The following is a 17,871-nucleotide window of genomic DNA, read 5'->3' on the forward strand; positions in this document are numbered from 1 at the left end:
GTTTATGGAAAAATATAGACTAGGTCAAGTCATTGTTTTTTTCTATACCGGAAGCTTTTTATTTGCGTTCCTTTAAAATCGACTTGCAAGTCTATCCATCTTCAAGTCTATCGTAAACGAGAGCAGAAATGACAGTCAGCGAGGAAAGAGAGCTTTTTCAATTTTACGCGATGCTATACCGTGACATTCGAATCCAGCGATTCAACCGCTCGCCAGATCATATTTCTCAGTCAGTCCCAATGAGGATTCTTCAAAATGTAAGAGAGTGCAAGACTGTTATTTCTCCCAAACTTCTTGGCTACACTCTCGGTTTTCACACTCTCGTTTTTCTCTTCGTCAATGAACATGGAGAGATTGGCGACTTGGGAGAGTCTATTGGGAAAAATTGGGCAGGGGAGTTTTTCAAAGGTACTCTTCCTTGATTTCAAGATTGTGAAACCTTTTTTGAAGCTTTTGAAGAAGGACAGAACGATTACAAATTCGCCAATTTAAAGCTTCCAAACTCTTTCGCCGAAGAATCTTCTTCCTTGATCACAAACTCCAACGAACTCTCCTTGCGAAGAGTTCAATCAGAAGGCGTCCTAGTCAAGAAGTTGTCAATAAAGCTCGAGAAACAGCTCAACAGCTCAAACAGCTCAAGAAGAAGACTGAAAACTGAGTCGGGCGAGAAAAGAAGAAGAGGGAGATCCCCATCGCTTAGCTTAAAAATCAGCGAGAAATTTAGCAAAGTCAACAAAAGTATTCAATCGAGTTTCCGCTCCTTTATTCCCTATCAATTCTAATTCTATAAAATATAAACACTGTTCGAAAAGGGCAGAAATTTTTTACTCTTCCATTGTTGAAAATTTGGAGTTTCGATGTTGATGATGAAGGGGAAGGCTTTTGTAGCGATTGATCGTGAGTTTTTTCCGGTCTTTGTAGAATGGGTCTTTTTGCAGTTTTTCCCGGAGGCTTGCGGATACAGCAGGCATTCTAGCTTCAGTGAGATTGATGTCGGAAGGAGGAACTTACCGTATTTCGTAGGTGGAGTTAAAGTTCGAATGATCAGCAGTGAAATGATGCTGCGATTGAAAGAGCATCGGCATGAATCGAAAGCCCTTATTTTTTTTGAAATTGATTAGTAATTCATGAATTTTATTTCCTACCCATTTTGTCTCTGTGTTCAAGTAGCTCGTGCGCGCTTGACAGATCATTCCGGTTGATTCAACAATGCCTTCTAAAATGACGATGATTTCAAAGTGCTTCTGGTTGATGTCTTCTTCTGACATTTCCCAGAGCGGTGACTTTTCGTTGATTTCATGGCAGACAATTAGCGGCTGAAAAAATGTCATCCATAAAACTTTCCATAGGAGTTTCCTATGACCCATCAATCGCTTACTGTAACCAGGAAGAGTTTGTCAGCTCCGGTGTCGAATCCTACGTTCATGTCTGTTTGCATAAGTGGAATAAATTCGCCCTCTGTTGTTTGCTTGTTTTTCACGAACTTAGCCCGAATTCTGCACTGAACAATCAAGGAGCTACGCAAGTTTCCCACCCGAAACATCAGACAATATTTTCCATCGCGCTGAAAGCATGTTCTCAAATGTTAGCGGAAACCGCGCCTACTTGAGAAATGACAGCATCGGTGCTAAAGATGAGTGTGTCCGTTCGATTTGTGGGTTTTGAGAGCTTGATGAAAATACAACCGACCATTACGGCGTCCACAAATGTTCCGATCAAGCATTGGATCACGAGGGCGAGCACAGCCTCTTGAAATTGAGATTACGAGTCTTTGAAGCACTGTGTTGATACTGTACCTGGGCAGTTAGACTGTATGTTTCTCCGGCCGTAGCCGACGGTCGTTTCTGTTTCGAGAAAGAAGAGAAAAGCAGTCAAATAGCTTCGAACTCCGACGAAACACAAAGAATGGCGCTTGGCAACTGCTTGGGTTTTTCAAATTCTCTTCCTTGATTTCAAAAAAGAACCCAAAACCCAGTCCCGATCACCTCCGCATTTCGTTTGCCAATGCCAAGCGACAAAAGCCCTTCAAGAGGAAACATTTCCAGCGCATTTGTAACTTCATGATCTGGCATTATTTGCGGCTCCCCAGTTTCGTTGTAAAAAATAACCTTTGATCGAATTTCTTTCACTGCTTTATAAAAAAGCAGATCTCCGCGAAAATGAGCAATGACCCAGTAAACTCCGGAGAAAAGCAGCCACGTGATTGCATAAAAACTGAGGATACTAGAGAGTTTCGTTGATTTTTGCCTTACCTGAGAAAAACTCCAAGAGAATAGGTCCATTTCAGGTCGACTAGAGTCGTGAAAAAGTCCTGCAAAAACCGCTTCGTTTTCTCTTTTGCATCGTGGCGGATATTGCACTCGCCACTTTTCGTCATGAATCTTGGTCGCTTGGACATTCTCTTGGAAACTGTCGGAGTTCTACCCATTCTCCTCGTATTTTATTGCTCGTGGCCTGCCAATACTGCTTAAAATGACTTCTATGCGGTTAATCTCTTGCCATAAAATATTGAATCTTAAAATGGTCGGACTAGGCGCCGATTGAAAACGATTGTGCATTACTGTCGTTCCATTTATCTCAAGGTCGCTGTCTAATGATCGCGAAAAAAGAAAGGGTTGATGATTAGTGCGCTGCATTCTGAAACGATTTTCTTTTTGACCTTCACCAATGTCAACCGTATTCGTTCGATTCAAGGGTCATTTTTGTCGATGACAGTATCTAACATTACACTTATTCGTGTCACTTTGTCATAGTAACGCATATTCACTGCTTGAAGAAAAACCTCAAAAGAAGATTCTGAGTCAATAAAAAACGAGGCGTTCTTCAAACACCAGTTGCTATTTAATCTGCTTCGAGTTCTTTTCACTCCCACAAATCTCAAAAATGAAACTTTCCTTTCTTTTCGCTTCTTCCGCTCTCGCCGCCAATACGAGAGGCACGAACGGAGACGCAGCCGAATTGAAGAAAAATGGCTTGACTACTGAAATTCTTCACTTCAAAGTCCATGGCAAAGACGTCGACAAGTGGAACGAGCTTGATGATGAGATTTGGACGACTTACTTGGCCAAGCAAGACGGTTTTGTGAGAAAGACGACGAATGTGGACAGAACTTGCGATTTCACCAAAGCTTCCAACTGCGATGTTTATAGCCATGTCGACTGGGAAACGTTCGACCAGTGGAAAGCTATCGATGAGAAAGAGCTTAACGATAAAACGAAGGTAAGATATCAGTATTAACTTCGTTCAAATGAGCATTTAAAGGAATTCGACGACGCTTGCGAAGCCGCTGGCATCACCCAAAAGATGGAAAATGCCGTTCCTCTTGGAACAACTGGACTTGCCGTCATTGCCTCGACGAGTTCCGCCGCATCTGTCACCGGGGCTCTTTTTGCTCTTGTCAGTTCCCTTGCTCTCTTCCATTTGTAATTAAAAAAATTATCAATAAAAAGATTACAATTTTAATTTTCATCAAAGTCAGCAGCAAAAAGGTTGGTCGGAGCACCAAGCCATTCGTTTGTCTCTTTCAAGGTTTGCTTCTTGAGTTCTTCTTTCCAAATTTGCGAGGCATTTTCAATTTCTGTTGCTTCGGCGAGAATTCTAGCGACGATTTGCGCCATCTAAAATGATGCTTCACCATCCCTTCTCAGGACATTTTCTTACCTTGAAACCATCAACCGGATAAGTGACTGTATTTTCAATCCGCTTGAGCATTTCAATCACTCCATCGCGCCACATGATTTCTTTAAAATTGACGGCGAAAAGCTCCCAGAACTTCTCAAATTCTTTTTCTTCGAGGATTCTGTTGAAATTTCCGTCCAAATTGGTCAAAACAGTTCTTCCACAGGCGCCTTAAAATTGCATTCTAGCGCCTTTTCTTCAAACGAATTCCCCTCAAACCTGAAACTCCCGCGACAAAATGCAAAAACTCGTGCTTCGATAGTTGGTCGTTCATGTTTTTATCCACATACGGCCAGAACTTGTCCGAAATCAAAGCGATATTGATCGGTACTTTGTTTTCCAAAATCTTCATGAAGTAATTTCCGCAAATGATCAAATTGTCTTTTGTTATAAAATCGCTCTTTTTCTTGTTGCAGAATTTCCACAGCTTTTCCAGCGCACTAGAATCATGATAAAAGCACGTAAAAAAGAATAAAAGAGGACTTACTCTTTCGGGTAGTTTTGAAAAATCCTCGAAGAATCCTTGTTCGTCGGATCCCCCAAAATTCTGAAGATAATGTCCAACTCTGTCTCGTATCTTTCAACCAGCGCCCTCATCTTCATCTTCATTTCTCTCTCCCTCTTTTCATCCTTTTCTCTTTCGTCCAGCTGCATCTGCGCGTGCAAGTCTTCAGTAAGCGCGCTGATGTAGCCTCGCATGTCTTGCATGATCTCGGATTCGAGGAAGAAGAGGACGTAGATGCTCGTAGAAATCCATAACGAAGAAAAGGCTAGGAGGTACTTTTGTCTTGTGGAAAACATTGTTTATTGCGAAAAGAGGAAGGGGAAAAAGATGAATTTTCACTTGGAAGATGATTTTTACGAGTCTCGGGAGAAGGTCAACTCAAAGGTACAAAACGAACGCCGGAAAGATCATAGGCTTTGACGGATCTTTTCTTCTTAGAGACAATACCAACCAATATATCAGGGGACTGGTCTAACCACTATCAAGAAGTGAAAGCCCAGATTTACCTTACTAAACAGTTAGTTATTTACTTCCAAAAAATTGGCTCAAGATGGTCGATTTTCCATGAATTACCGACTATTTTTTGCATCACACTATTCAGAGCTGAAGCGTTTAGGACAATTTTCGGGCTGTTTTTGGTTAAAAAAAATAATTAATAATTTATTAAATAAATAATTTATCGTAGAAAAAAGCTAGTTGAAGAGTGTTTGCACGAGCCTCACCTTATTTCCTAGAATACCGGTAGTCGCTTCATTACCTTTGACCCTCGCGGTATCATAAAACCTAAATCAGATGTTATTATTATGAATCGTCTCTATTTCCTAAATCGTAAATCATCATAAACCGTGAACAAGCCCAAAAATGTCCTGAGTTCGTATGAATCATGCTCGTTTGATTTCTGGCGCTGCTCGGAGCAGTGCCGCCCACGCCCGAATGAATCGCCAATTCATCCAAAGAAGCCACTCCGACGAGTAATTTTTCCTGTTTTTGCCCTTTTTTCTTCTGTCTGGGATCGAAGCCGTCTGAAAAAAAAGAAACAAGGAAAAAGAGAGATAAAGAAGCCGAAAACTTGCCGGAAAAGAACTAAAACTTGGGAATCTTTGGAATTCAAACTTCGGAGAAATTGGGAGAAAAAGAAGGAATTAATGCAGGCCCCAGTTCAGAAGAAAGTTTTTACGTAAGTTCAATGATCAATTAATTTAACCGTTGAATAGTTTGATGATTTCAAAAAAAATTTCGCGGGCCTGGAAATCGTCAAAAAACTTCTTGTCTAGTTTTGAAGAGCTCGTCGAGACGAGTCGAATGATATATAAAACTCCAGATAGTTTTAAGATTTTCCGCCAAAAAAAGTGATAAGAAGGTGTCTTATCAAAAATTTTCTGACCGGCGCCGTTTTTGTTCTAGAAAAGCTGAGGTGATGCTTGACCCCGGAAAATGATCCTCATGAGCTGTTCTATTCCGGCAAAAAATTTCAGCTCGTCATCATTTACCCAGCCGAGTTTATCGTTAAATTTCATTTTCCAAAGAAAATGGGACTGTAAATGGGCCGGAAACTAGGAACGTGCAGCGACAACAAAATGCACTATTTTTTGATTTTTCGCTGATAAGCACAGCAGGATATGTGATGACGACCTGAAATTTTTTGCCGGAATAGACCAGACCATGAGGATCATTTTCCGGGGTCAAGCATCACCTCAGCTTTTCTAGAACAAAAACGGCGCCGGTCAGAAAATTTTTGATAAGACACCTTCTTATCACTTTTTTTGGCGGAAAATCTTAAAACTATCTGGAGTTTTATATATCATTCGACTCGTCTCGAAGAGCTCTTCAAAACTAGTCAAGAAGTTTTTTGACGATTTCCGAGCCCGCGAAATTTTTTTTAAAATCATCTTTCAATCCCTAGGTAGTATTTTTTTGATAAGCCCAATTCTAGTGAGCGGATAAAAGAAAAGCGCCCGCCCGGTTTCAACTTGGGAATTCGAACGAACACGACTTCCGCGACGCTTTCTACGCCCGATTTGAAAAAAGCTCTCCAGGTCAGTCAAGTTCCAATTTCTTGCGTCCTTGTTTACGATACGGGCGGTCCTAATCATCCCTTTTCGCCATTTGTAGCGGTCAAATGTTGCCGCAGCCCTCGGGTTATCGCCTAGTCATCTTCCTAGTCATCTAGTGGCTTTAAATTATCGAGGGAATTGAGGAATTGGTGGAAACGCGAGAGATCAAGTCCGTTATTAATTTCATATCTTTCTTTCGAGTGGCTCGAGTAATTATCAATTTGTATTGTAAGTGGGGTTGAGCAGGAAACAACTTTTTTTATCTGAATGGAGCTTACTATTGAGTCTTGACTCAACACGCGTTGTTTTTTCTTTGAAAATGAAAGCAATCAATATTAACCCATTCGAGCATGAAAGTCAAAAACAATCCCATTTTCTGTCTGGGCCTGGCAACCTGTGTAAAAAACCTGAGTCAGAGCTAAGATGAAAAGCAACGCGGCTTCTCCTTTTAGCTCTTTAGACCCTGACACAGTTTTTTTACACAGGTTGCCAGGCCCAGACCGAAAACGGGATTGTTTCTGGCATTCACGCTAGAATGGGTTAATATTGATTGCTTCCATGTTCAAAGAAAGTTGCATATTATTCAGAAAATAATTATTCATTAATTCCATAATGAAAGATCTATATATCGAGTTTCGTGCCATCTGAAAGAACCCGAGTTAATTGCCATCACATGAGTAAATTTATAGACGCCCGATTTGGATCGAATTCTCACTTCAAACCTCAACGATCTGAGCAGCGATTCCACCCAGCGTCAAGCAGCAACGATCAAGCAAGACCCCGATTCGGTTTCTGAGCAAGAGACGATCAACTTGAGCACGAGTCCGCCCGTCGCGATGAATTCTGGAAACGAAACGCAAGTTATAAACCAAACCGACCAGCATTTGTCTTCAAGCAGCCAAAATGCTATTCCAATGATGACGACATTCGCCGTTGTTCAGGATCGAAACACAAATCTACCAAGTAAGATCATTTTGCTCTGAAAGTCGTTGTTGATTTCAGTAGTTGTCCCGGTCGATTTGGAGAAACAAGAGGAAGAAAAAGTTGAAAGAAAACGAGAAAGAAATCGAATCGCAGCGACCAAGTGTAGAAAGAGGAAAATAGAACGGATAAATATCTTGGAAGAAGAGGTAAATAGAAATTAAAGAGAATTACTGTTTCACTTTAAATTTAAAAAATCCTTATTATGGGACTTCAATTTTTGTTTCAGGTAAAAATGCTGAACGAAAAAATGAGCGAGCACATGAACACAAAACGCAAGCTTCAAATCGAGATCGACGAGTTGCGCAATCGCATCCGCGCTCATGTGAAACAGGGCTGCAAGAATCTCGAAGAATATCTTGTCGACACCCCCTAAAAGCCTAAAACAACCATCTTTACTGCTCAACATCGCTAATTAATTTCTTCCGATTCTTTTCCTCCTGCGTAATCGACCATAATTACGCGGTATCAATGTAAAATTAAAAAAGAGGAGTGCGTTATCGCTTCTTTATCATTTTTCAAAAACGATAAAGTGGAAATAATTATTATTTCGAAAATACAATTTTCTGATGAAAGATTCTTTAGACGCACTTCTCCTTTCTTCACTAGAATTCGCTCATGATTCCCGCTCAATCTCTCTAAGAAGACTTCAGATAGTTCTATATTCAATCAACCAGTCTAAACTCGCTTTCACCCGTTATTGATCTTGATCTGTGAGACAGTATGATAATAAATATAACGGATAAAATTCAAAAGAGTTCTAGCCAAATCTCTCAATGATATTTCAATCTCCAAGTTATTCAATGAATATGTTATAATGTTATTCAAATGGCATTTGGGATCTACTCTCAAGCCGGTTAGAATGTTTTTTTTATGAAATTTTTCATGTTTATTCGCTTTTTTCGTTGGATTGATTGAGTTTTTAAAGGTTTTTCATATTAAATTATAATTTTTTTCAGATACAAATAAATATCGATCTTAATTACTTGATTTGTTGCGTGTAGTATAGCTGGTTTCCGAAATCCATAAACAGAAGCATAATTGAATTAAGGAAAAAATATCAAACATATTAATAAAGCAGACAGTAGAGGAAATCACTGATAAGTCTTTTTTTTCTAGGCTTTGCAAGAGTGAAGGTTAGCAGGAAGGTCGTTTAAGGGGGGAGGGTCGACGAGAATTTTTTCAGGGGTGATCGTAATTTCGCTTATACACACAGTCAGTATATGAATCTTATATTTTTGGAATCTACAGATTCTCCCAAATCTGTTGTGTTTAAGGGGGAGGTCGACGAGAATCGGGATTTCTGTGACCAAAAATGCGGAAAAACCTGCTTAGATAGGCAAATTCTGACTTTTTACGTGGAAAGAAAAGGGTCTGAAAAATACAGCGGCGAAAATGAAAAAAAAATTTTTTCCAAAAAATTTTGTAAAATTTAGGTCAAAGTGGGGGTGTCTCCTGACCAAAAATTCTCAAAAACGGGATTTTTTTTTCTTCATCAAATACTTTTAAAAGTAAGTTTAAACCCTTGAAAATACAGCGGCGACAATGAAAAAAGGGATGCTTATCGTGAAAATTTTTTTACTGTTGATTAAAAATATCCGATTTGCCTAAAAATCGTCAGTTTTGCTCATTTTTCATAGGGAATTTTACCAAAATCGCGGAGACTCAGAATTTTTTACTGATAATGATTAAAAAATCATCAAGAAACAATATCTAGCACATAAAAATTTGATAAGGATTATTTTTGGGTGATATAACCAACTTTTAACTTTCGTAAAATCTCGGAATCCAGACACAAAATCGAAAATTTTGTTAAAAAAAGCTTATCAATGCCCAAAAAGCTGGAGACCAAAAATGCTCCTTTTTTATTGAGGAATCCAAAAATATAATCAAAATTTTGAAAAAACGAAAAAATTTTTCTCGTCGACCCCTCCTTAAGTGTCATCCAACTAAATCGAAGAATCACCCAACTTAAGGCTCCTTTTTAAATCTACTGTCATCCAAAAAGGGGCCTTAAGTTAGGGTTTCACTGTATAAAATAAGGAAACAAATTAACCACTTTACTAATGAGTCTAGTGTGACAAATGGGCCATTTGAAATGGCGAACCATTTTCCTTATACTAGTTTTACAACGTCGCTTTCTTCGAATGGAACTCTGCACATCGGACAGGTCTTAAGATCTTCTCTACTAAGACAGGACAAGCAAAAAGTATGGAAACATTTCGTGATAACCGATTGACGACGTTGATCATTGTCATATTCGAAGCTGCATACTCTGCATTCGCAACTGGGGCTCCCTAACCATTTTCATGAAATTTCGGTTTTATTTTTATGAGCTGACCTTTTTGTTCTTGCCTCTTTCTGAACTGTTGGATAATCTCATTCTTTTTTCTTTCAAACGAAATCATGTCTTTTTTTATTTTCTCCATCTTCCGATCATCCATGTTTTGGAATATTGTGATTTTGTTAAAGCCTTTTCCTCGTTGTTTATTGAGTTTAAGAAGGCGTGCCTCTTCTTGGCATAAATGGAAAATAATCTTTCCCAGTTCTTCTTGCAAAGCTTGGTATTCAAAGCAACGAGTTTTCAGGTCGCTTTTAAATTCATCCGTAAGAGTGGATATGTCACTATGCCAAGCTCCTATCAACCTCAATTGATCTTTTGTACAATGTTCTCTCTGATTCTTAAATCCTGAGCATGGTGCTGATTTCGATTCTATCTTGGAAAGCATTCTTTTTCAATGTTTTTTACTCTTAGACAAACTTCACTTGTGAGAAACCCGACATCGCAAGGCTGATAATAAAAAGGAAAACGAATTCACTAGCATGAATATCTTCATTATTCACAGTCGTTAAAAGATTCTCGCCTCTATCTGGTATTTTTCCATTTTTATTTAACTTTTTCTTTGCATTGATGGCATTTTCGAAGGTTTTTCTTTGAGATGAGTATTCATTTTTTGAAAGATCAAGTTTTTCAATAATCGTTTTGTTTTTTGTTGCTTTTCTTCTGTTTCGTTAGCATCTAGCAGGCACCAAAGGTATTTTCACCAGAGTAGTTCATGTATAAGAATCCGTCTTCGTTTTTGAAGAGCTGGTCCAGCTCGGCAACAGTCTGGGTCGACGAAGGCATTTGCTCGTTGACGATCAAAAGAGCGCTTTTGACTCGTCGAACTAGAATTTTAGCTTTTACTTGAACCCTCTTTAAATTTTCCTTTTTCTAAAATTCGAGCGCGTTGTATCATTTAACGACATTGGCGCCAATGCAATAGAAACTTCCGCGCTCACGGAAAAGAGCAGTTTGGATAGAGTGGTGCACCGCGATACCATATCAAAAAATGATACCCGCGGAAAACAACTGGCGCTTTATTGTTGAAATTAACCGCGCAATCATCAGGTTAACCTAGGTGCCAACACGTAAACTCATCCCTTTTATTAATCATGGAGTTCGACACCTCTATTTGTTCCTTGGAATGAGTAGATTCCAAATCTTTAAAAAAAAATAAGGTTTGTGACGTTTTTCTCTAGAAAATTGACGAAAATCTAATTTTCGCCGGAGGATTTCGACAAGTTTGTTAAATAATCCTAGCCCGAGGGCAAAACGAATGTGCCCAATGAAAAGAGGACCCTTTTTTACCCTAGAATCCCTCAAAAAATCTTGACGACATTCTTCACGAAGATCAGAATCGACGATTGAGAATTTCTTCTTGTTGTTTTTCTTCTTGAAGAGCCGGAGGACCTCCTTCTGGAAGACCAACATGCTGCTGGAAGACCAACACAAAAAAGTTATTAATGGCCGATACTCAGATTTGGCCAAGTTTGGTCAAATTTAGTCGGCTTTGACCGGAGGACCTCCCGGAGGACCCCTCTGGTGGAAGACAAACTCCTGGAAGACCAATACAAAAAATATTGTAAATGACCATACATGGCCATAGGTCAAGATTCTATGGCCGAATTTGGTCGGCTTTGGCCGGAGGACCTCCCGGAGGACCTCTCTGGTGGAAGACAAACTGCTGGAAGACCAATACAAAAGAAATATTGTAAATGACCATACGTGGCAATTGGTCAGGATTCTATGGCCAAATTTGGTCGGCTTTGGCCGGAGGACCTCCCGGAGGACCCCTCTGGTGGAAGACAAACTCCTGGAAGACAAAAAAACAGAAATGTCAAACAACAACAACAATTCGATATATGCAATACATTCAGCAATAGAGCCAAAGAAGGCGCCATTTCCATTCATTCAATAAAGTCAGTCACGTTTCCAAACATACCCGGCCAATTTTTACCTTCAATCAGTCTGCTGGGACGCAATTTGTTTCAATCAATACAGTCAGGTAGGGGCGAAACCGACCCGAAGGGGAGGCCCGTTCGATTCATCCAATACATTCAGTAACGAATCCAAGCCGAGCCGAAGAGAGGTCAGTTCAATTTATGCAATACATACAGTCAAGCACATTAAATTCAGTCAGAGACGGGGCCAAGCCGACCGGTAGTGGAGGTCATTCAGACACATTCAATTCAGTCAGAGACGGGGCCAAGCCGACCCGTAGGGAGGCCATTCAAACACATTCATTCCAGTCAGGGACGGGGCCAAGCCGACCCGAAGGGGAGGCCATTTAAACACATTCATTCCAGTCAGGTTCGGGGCCAATTCATTTATTCTTTGAATTCAGCTGTGTTTGTTGAGTGCTAGAATTTTTCAACTCAAGGTTATGATCGCCGAAAGAAGTGCTTTGTTTGTTTAAGCTGACACTGTGGACTGATTCTAAGATCTGTTTTGGTGAGGCTCTTTTTCAGTCAGCACAGTCCTGCCAACCCACCCGACAAAAGTCCTGTTACAGCTTTCTAAAAAGCAGAAAAACGCTTTGAACCGCCTGGTTCAGAGCTAACCGGGTGGTTAAATTGTGTTTTATTTTCTTTCCTTTTTTTGCGGTGGATCCACTGATATCAAATTCAACGCATTCTGCCTAAAAATTTGTGAAAAACCTTGAAAATCTTTAATCATACTCAAATATCCTTACTCTTACCGGAAACGCAGGAAACAAAAATTTATACCCACACCATGGTCAGAAACGAGAGTCCATGGACGAAAATATTTGATTCCCGGAGGGCCCGCAGGGACCTCCGGGGAGGAGGCTGAGCGGCTGCGCCGCGAAGCCTCACCTTCGTATAGTTTGGAATGACGGGGGTCTTGGGGGCGAAGCCCCCGAGGATAACAGATTTCTTTGATGGGGGTGCGGGGGCGAAGCCCCCGACTTAGAATAGCTTATCAATTGCTTCTTGTAAAATTTCGAACGGTAAGTCGCCATATTTGGCTTTGAATCAGTAAAATTATAAACGAAACAGCGCCAAATATTGCTTAGAATAAGTTCAAAGATGTATGAAATAGCGCCAAATGTGGCCTAGAATAAGTTCAAAGATGTATGAAATAGCGTCAAATGTGGCCTAGAATAAGTTCAAAGATGTATGAAATAGCGCCAAATGTGGCTGAGAATTAGCTTCAACTTGGATAAAACAGCGCCAAATATAGATGAAAATCAAGACTTGAATTAGACAAATATGGGCCAATGACAGGCATCAATAAAATTCATCATGGAGTTTCTCGAGAAGGGAAGAGCTTCTAGGATGCCTAAGTCTTTATGGAGGACTCTGAGGTTATGGGAAAAGTTATTTAGAAGGATTTTGTGCTCACACTGGAGGACTTGATCGTAATTGAAGACCTTTATGGGAAAGATGTAACGCTCGTTTAGAAGGACGTTGAGGTCATGGAAGAAATTCTTTTGAAGGTCATACCGGAGGACTGAGGAGGAATGGTTGAGCTTTCTCTTGCGCTCATGAAGGAGGACTTTGAGGTCATGGAAGAACCTTACTGGAAGGACGAGGCTTTGATGTTCTTGGTTCGATCTTGTAGGACAATGTCGTGGGCTGTTCGTTTAGGTTTATCATCCAATAATTTTTGTAGAATGCTGTTCTTTCTCTTCTAGATTTGGTAATGAGTCATTGTCGTCTATAAAAGTCAGGAAAATTCTGAAAATCTCTCAGTTGCTGATCAGAGAAAAGAGAGAGAGGACGAAAAAGAGAAAAAAATGCCCTTTTCCTTGAATTTTTCGCGGCTTATTGCCCAAATGACCACCGCCAAAGAGATTCCGGAAGGCTCGTTGGAGAAGATTCGGTTGGCTGAGACCCGGGAGGAGACGCTTTGGCGTGCACGAGTGCTGACAAAGAAGAGTACTTGGAGGAAGATGGCGGAAAAGGTTCTCATTGCACCAGGTAAATACCATTCTAGAGATTAGGGGTTAAAAGGGTTTTCTAGCGTACCGTCAAGCCTTGTTTCCGGTGGTGGAGAGCGCCGGCTCTTCAAGAAGAAAAACAACAAGAAGAAATTCTCAATCGTCGATTCTGATCTTCGTGAAGAATGTCGTCAAGATTTTTTGAGGGATTCTAGGGTAAAAAAGGGTCCTCTTTTCATTGGGCACATTCGTTTTGCCCTCGGGCTAGGATTATTTAACAAACTTGTCGAAATCCTCCGGCGAAAATTAGATTTTCGTCAATTTTCTAGAGAAAAACGTCACAAACCTTATTTTTTTTTAAAGATTTGGAATCTACTCATTCCAAGGAACAAATAGAGGTGTCGAACTCCATGATTAATAAAAGGGATGAGTTTACGTGTTGGCACCTAGGTTAACCCACTCCGCCGAAGGGGGCTTTTATTTGCGGTTTCCGCTCCCTCCGTTCAGGCAAAAGGAAAAGTACTGGTACCTTTGGGTCTTTGATGTTTCGTCGGATCACTGTGATGAGCTCAGAGACGCGCAAGTCCGAAGGCACCAAATATCGGAAACGATTGAGCTCTGGAACGGCGGTATTTCCAGCGCTGCGGTGAAGAACGATCGGCACTTTTTGCGGATATTTGGCGCGGATTCGCGTGGACGACATTAGTCGCTCTTCTGAAAGGAAAATTATGGACTGGTTGATAGGCTACGTGAAGCGGGTTAAGATGATTAACCCATATCTGCCACGAGACACGATTAGGACCACCACCGTTAGATCTACGACGTTCATGGAACAGTCTTCCATGTAGGTGGTTGTCTAGTATTTATAGCCTCTTATTCGTTATTCGCAGAATCATAATTACAAATTGCAAATTCGAAATTTTATGAACCGTCTAATGCGCCCAGCTAACCCCAGTGTTGTCTCAAAATACATTTTTTCCTACTCCAGCATCTCTCGCATGTCTTTTTTCAGAATACCGTATTTAGAATTGATAGAATTGATCAAGTTCTAGCGGAACTAACATGTTTTTACAATAGGTGTTCTTGTTCGACAATTAATGTTAATTAAACTAATTGAAAAGCTGGAATAGTACAAATGGTAGTAAGTAAAGGGCAATTGAGTTATCATGAGTTATCATGAACAAAAGCGCGAAAATTTGATTATTTTTATAAAATATTTTATTTTTATTTCCTTCATTTTTTATCAAAAAGATCCCTCTATTTTTCATAAATTATTTAATAAATCGAAGTTTTCTTTACCTTTGGTAAGTGAATTGAACTTGGCGAGCTCATCGGTGGATGACATCTCTGACCCGACTGAGTTGAGCCGCTGGCAGAAGCGTCCTTTTCTCCCGCTCTCGCAGACAGTGTTGTTATGCTCCTCCCGCTGTCTATGTCTGTTTTCGCTGATTTCAGCAGAAAACGGGAAAATGAGAACGACGCTCCCAGGCCGGCTCCTTTTATTCCCACCGTGATTTTTGTGAAATCGTCACGACAATCAACGATAGAAGGCGGCTAGACTGGAGAAATATCGAATTAGCGCAAATAAACGCGAAAGAAATTAAGCCGTTTTGAAAAAGACAGGGCGTGATCACGAGACACGCGGATCGAATCATGGAAGGGGAAAAATGATGAAAGTTGTTTGGAAGTTTTTCAGTTTTTTAGTTGTTATGTCTTTTTGGAATGTTATGACATGCCATTTTTTTGAATTGGTAAAGTTTAACTTGGTCATTCGTTTTTACCATCTTTTTGGTCAAATTTGACTTTTTGGGCTAAAATTTAAGATTTTTTAATTAACTTATTTGGTCCTTTTGACCAATTTGTTCGTCAAATATCGATAAATTTTTGTTCATAAATAAATTGACCTAATTTTGAGTCAAAAATTTTGACCAACTCAATGTTAAAAAATAGGCCAAAAAGTCATTTTATGGCTAAATTTTAAGCTTCTTTGATGAAAATATTACATTTTGATTAATGAAAAAGGTCGAATAATTTCATTTGGCATGCAGTTTTGCGAGGGTACTTCTATAGAAGAAAAAGCGAGGGAAGAGTTTATTGGAAGCCAATAATAAAATGACGGGCGGTAGTTTCGCTTTTGGGATTTTGGAAACGGGCTGAACCTCTTACTAGAAGCATGTTTGCGCAGATGCAGTTACTTAGCATTACCCCGTACGCGCATTGGGATAATGCTAAACAGGCCAACACATGGCCAAATTTTCAGATGCGGTAAAAGTTCATCAACTCAGAGTGTCATCGTGAATGTTGTTGAGTTAGTGATGCTTTTCGAAAGAAGAAAAAAAGTTGCGAAAAATCAATCTTTGCCTTTCGAAAAAAACTGCCAAGCTGAGTCAGAATTCGCCAAAAAGTGTTAGAACGAAAGTGATTTGATAAGTTAATCCGATTTTCGCGAAGAAATTGAGAAAAATGGCAGAGTCTACATCTGCGAGCTGTATCAAATGGATACTCAACATTATGAATTTGATATTTTTCATCCTCGGCCTTGCCATGTTAGGTGTCGGCGGTTACATCTACCACCAAGTTAACAATTTCAGCGTAAGAATTCATCGAAAAAGATACCTTTTTAAATGAACTTAAGGGTACTACCTTCGATTTCCGAAATGGTGAAGTTGCGGAAATCAAAGGTAGTACCCTTAAGCTAAAACTGTATTATGAGGCATAATTTATGCCCTTAAAACTTAGCCCAGAAAAAAATATAATTAATTAATTTCTCCTCTATCGATAATTGTTAATTGATGAAATTAATTAAGGATGTGGCATCAGACACGTTCCAAGGAATCGCAATATTTATCCTCTGTCTCGGCGCTTTCATATTTTTGCTCTCGTTCTTCGGCTATTTTGGCACACTCAAGGAAAATGTTTGCATGACAACTACCTACAGGTTAATAGAGCCATTAAAACCTAATCTACTTTCACGACAACGTTTATTCTCAAAACACATTGCATCTTTCATCTTCAATTTTTCATCCTCAAAAGATAATTGCTAATTTAATTCTCTTCGTTCAAAAGTTAAAATTTTCAAGCGTGATTCTTTTGGTCCTTTTTCTCCTGGAGCTTTCCGCAGCGATTTACGGATTTGTGCAAAAAGATGAAGTGAGCAATTCAATCAAAACCTTCGCTTTTGATGCGATGGACAGCTGGAACGAGACTGCTATTCAAAATTCCTGGAATACCATTCAGGTAGAAAATATTCAGTAAAATCCGACAGTGCTGAAAATGTCACGATTGTCACGAATGTCACGAAAACATGTTTCTTTTTCGTGGCATTTTCAGCGAAATTGTGACATTCGTGACTTTCGTGACATTCGTGACATTTTCAGTACTGACCGAAAATGTCATTACTGTCAGAAATGTCACGAATTTCACAAATGTCACGAATGTCAGAAAAACATGTTTCTTTTTCGTGACATTTTCAGAAAAATCGTGACATTCTTGACATTCGTGACATTTGTGAAATCTTCAGTGCTGACAGTAAAATCTTTAACAACTTTCCTTTTTTGTTGCGTGGAACTGAATTTTTCAAAATGCACGATTACTTTACTAGTAGCTAAGCTTAAGTTGTTGTATTTTTCGCTTTCTTCTAATACGTAGCCACTTGTAGTAGTGTTTAAATTTTTCGCAAATTTCGCGAAACCTCGCTTTTAGAAATCTTTCGACTGCTGCGGCGTGGACCACTACAGAGATTGGTCAAACGCGACGGGCCATGGCGAGACATTCCTCACTTGGGCCAGCGCAAACGGTACTTACTATCGTCATTTCTCCTTATTCTTCACAAAACCCAGTTCAACTTCTTCTCTTGTTTAGGCTGGGACCCGAACGGAACGACGCTGAACACAGAGTACCCTGTTCCCGATTCTTGCTGCGTCACCGCCGCGGAGAACTGTGGTCTTTCTTACAACGTGAAAAACGCTACGGACGCCCTTAGACCTGCCGGAAGCGATCAAGGCTGTGCTGACGGCGTAAGTCTTTGCTGCTCCTCCTTGTAGACAGTTTCTAAAGCAGTAAAACTTTAGGTCGCGAACTGGCTGATCGACCACATCGGAATGATCGCCGGCCTGGCCGCTGGAATCGCAGTTCTAGAGCTCATCGGCGTCGTTTTCGCCTGCTACCTGGTCAAGAGCGAAGGTGGCTTCTCGGCATACGGCTATTACGCCTAATTGCTTCAAAACAAACTCATCTTCAAATATGAAAAATGAAAATAGACAAACAACAAACTAAAATCAATTTTTCTTCCACGATTCCAAAACAGAAACATGAATTAGAGATCCTCCAAAAACAAACATTATCAAGTCACAGTCAAAAAGTCAAAAAAGTCGCAATTGCTTTTTATAGAAAAAGATTGCTACCAGTAGTCATAAAAAATGTAAAAAAA

The 17,871-nt window shown here is 39.9% G+C and overlaps 6 protein-coding genes across 6 annotated transcripts; 3 read left to right on the forward strand and 3 right to left on the reverse strand.

The window, feature by feature from the left end:
- Positions 1-746: 746 nt before the first annotated feature.
- LOC145712313 (G protein-activated inward rectifier potassium channel 4-like) lies at positions 747-2,626 on the reverse strand. The gene is made up of 8 exons (XM_081789998.1): positions 2,252-2,626; positions 1,986-2,108; positions 1,797-1,926; positions 1,606-1,748; positions 1,379-1,564; positions 1,146-1,316; positions 1,012-1,097; positions 747-972 (listed from the first exon to the last, which is right to left on the reverse strand). Exons 1-8 carry the CDS (start codon positions 2,426-2,428, stop codon positions 825-827), a joined length of 1,164 nt encoding a protein of 387 aa, XP_081646124.1. The 5' UTR covers positions 2,429-2,626; the 3' UTR covers positions 747-824.
- A 235-nt stretch (positions 2,627-2,861) lies between these two features.
- Positions 2,862-3,462, forward strand: LOC145712161 (uncharacterized). The gene is made up of 2 exons (XM_081789851.1): positions 2,862-3,219; positions 3,262-3,462. Exons 1-2 carry the CDS (start codon positions 2,884-2,886, stop codon positions 3,424-3,426), a joined length of 501 nt encoding a protein of 166 aa, XP_081645977.1. The 5' UTR covers positions 2,862-2,883; the 3' UTR covers positions 3,427-3,462.
- Positions 3,459-4,678, reverse strand: LOC145712315 (uncharacterized). Its single transcript, XM_081789999.1, has 4 exons — positions 4,166-4,678; positions 3,898-4,118; positions 3,661-3,848; positions 3,459-3,617 (listed from the first exon to the last, which is right to left on the reverse strand). The coding sequence occupies exons 1-4, from the start codon at positions 4,477-4,479 to the stop codon at positions 3,459-3,461; spliced, it is 882 nt and encodes a 293-aa protein (XP_081646125.1). The 5' UTR covers positions 4,480-4,678.
- Positions 4,679-5,112: 434 nt separating this feature from the next.
- Positions 5,113-7,949, forward strand: LOC145712277 (uncharacterized). The gene is made up of 5 exons (XM_081789968.1): positions 5,113-5,360; positions 6,117-6,219; positions 6,927-7,200; positions 7,243-7,367; positions 7,448-7,949. The coding sequence occupies exons 1-5, from the start codon at positions 5,329-5,331 to the stop codon at positions 7,592-7,594; spliced, it is 681 nt and encodes a 226-aa protein (XP_081646094.1). The 5' UTR covers positions 5,113-5,328; the 3' UTR covers positions 7,595-7,949.
- A 2,272-nt stretch (positions 7,950-10,221) lies between these two features.
- Positions 10,222-14,889, reverse strand: LOC145695511 (uncharacterized). The gene is made up of 3 exons (XM_081772495.1): positions 14,742-14,889; positions 13,972-14,156; positions 10,222-10,386 (listed from the first exon to the last, which is right to left on the reverse strand). The coding sequence occupies exons 1-3, from the start codon at positions 14,785-14,787 to the stop codon at positions 10,360-10,362; spliced, it is 258 nt and encodes an 85-aa protein (XP_081628621.1). The 5' UTR covers positions 14,788-14,889; the 3' UTR covers positions 10,222-10,359.
- An 834-nt stretch (positions 14,890-15,723) lies between these two features.
- Positions 15,724-17,804, forward strand: LOC145695502 (CD63 antigen-like). Its single transcript, XM_081772487.1, has 6 exons — positions 15,724-16,034; positions 16,250-16,380; positions 16,523-16,679; positions 17,145-17,238; positions 17,304-17,458; positions 17,513-17,804. The coding sequence occupies exons 1-6, from the start codon at positions 15,906-15,908 to the stop codon at positions 17,654-17,656; spliced, it is 810 nt and encodes a 269-aa protein (XP_081628613.1). The 5' UTR covers positions 15,724-15,905; the 3' UTR covers positions 17,657-17,804.
- The last annotated feature ends 67 nt before the right edge of the window (positions 17,805-17,871 follow it).

The sequence above is a fragment of the Oikopleura dioica genome, chromosome 1 (assembly GCF_907165135.1).
Source record: "Oikopleura dioica chromosome 1, OKI2018_I68_1.0, whole genome shotgun sequence".
Lineage (NCBI taxonomy): Eukaryota > Metazoa > Chordata > Appendicularia > Copelata > Oikopleuridae > Oikopleura > Oikopleura dioica.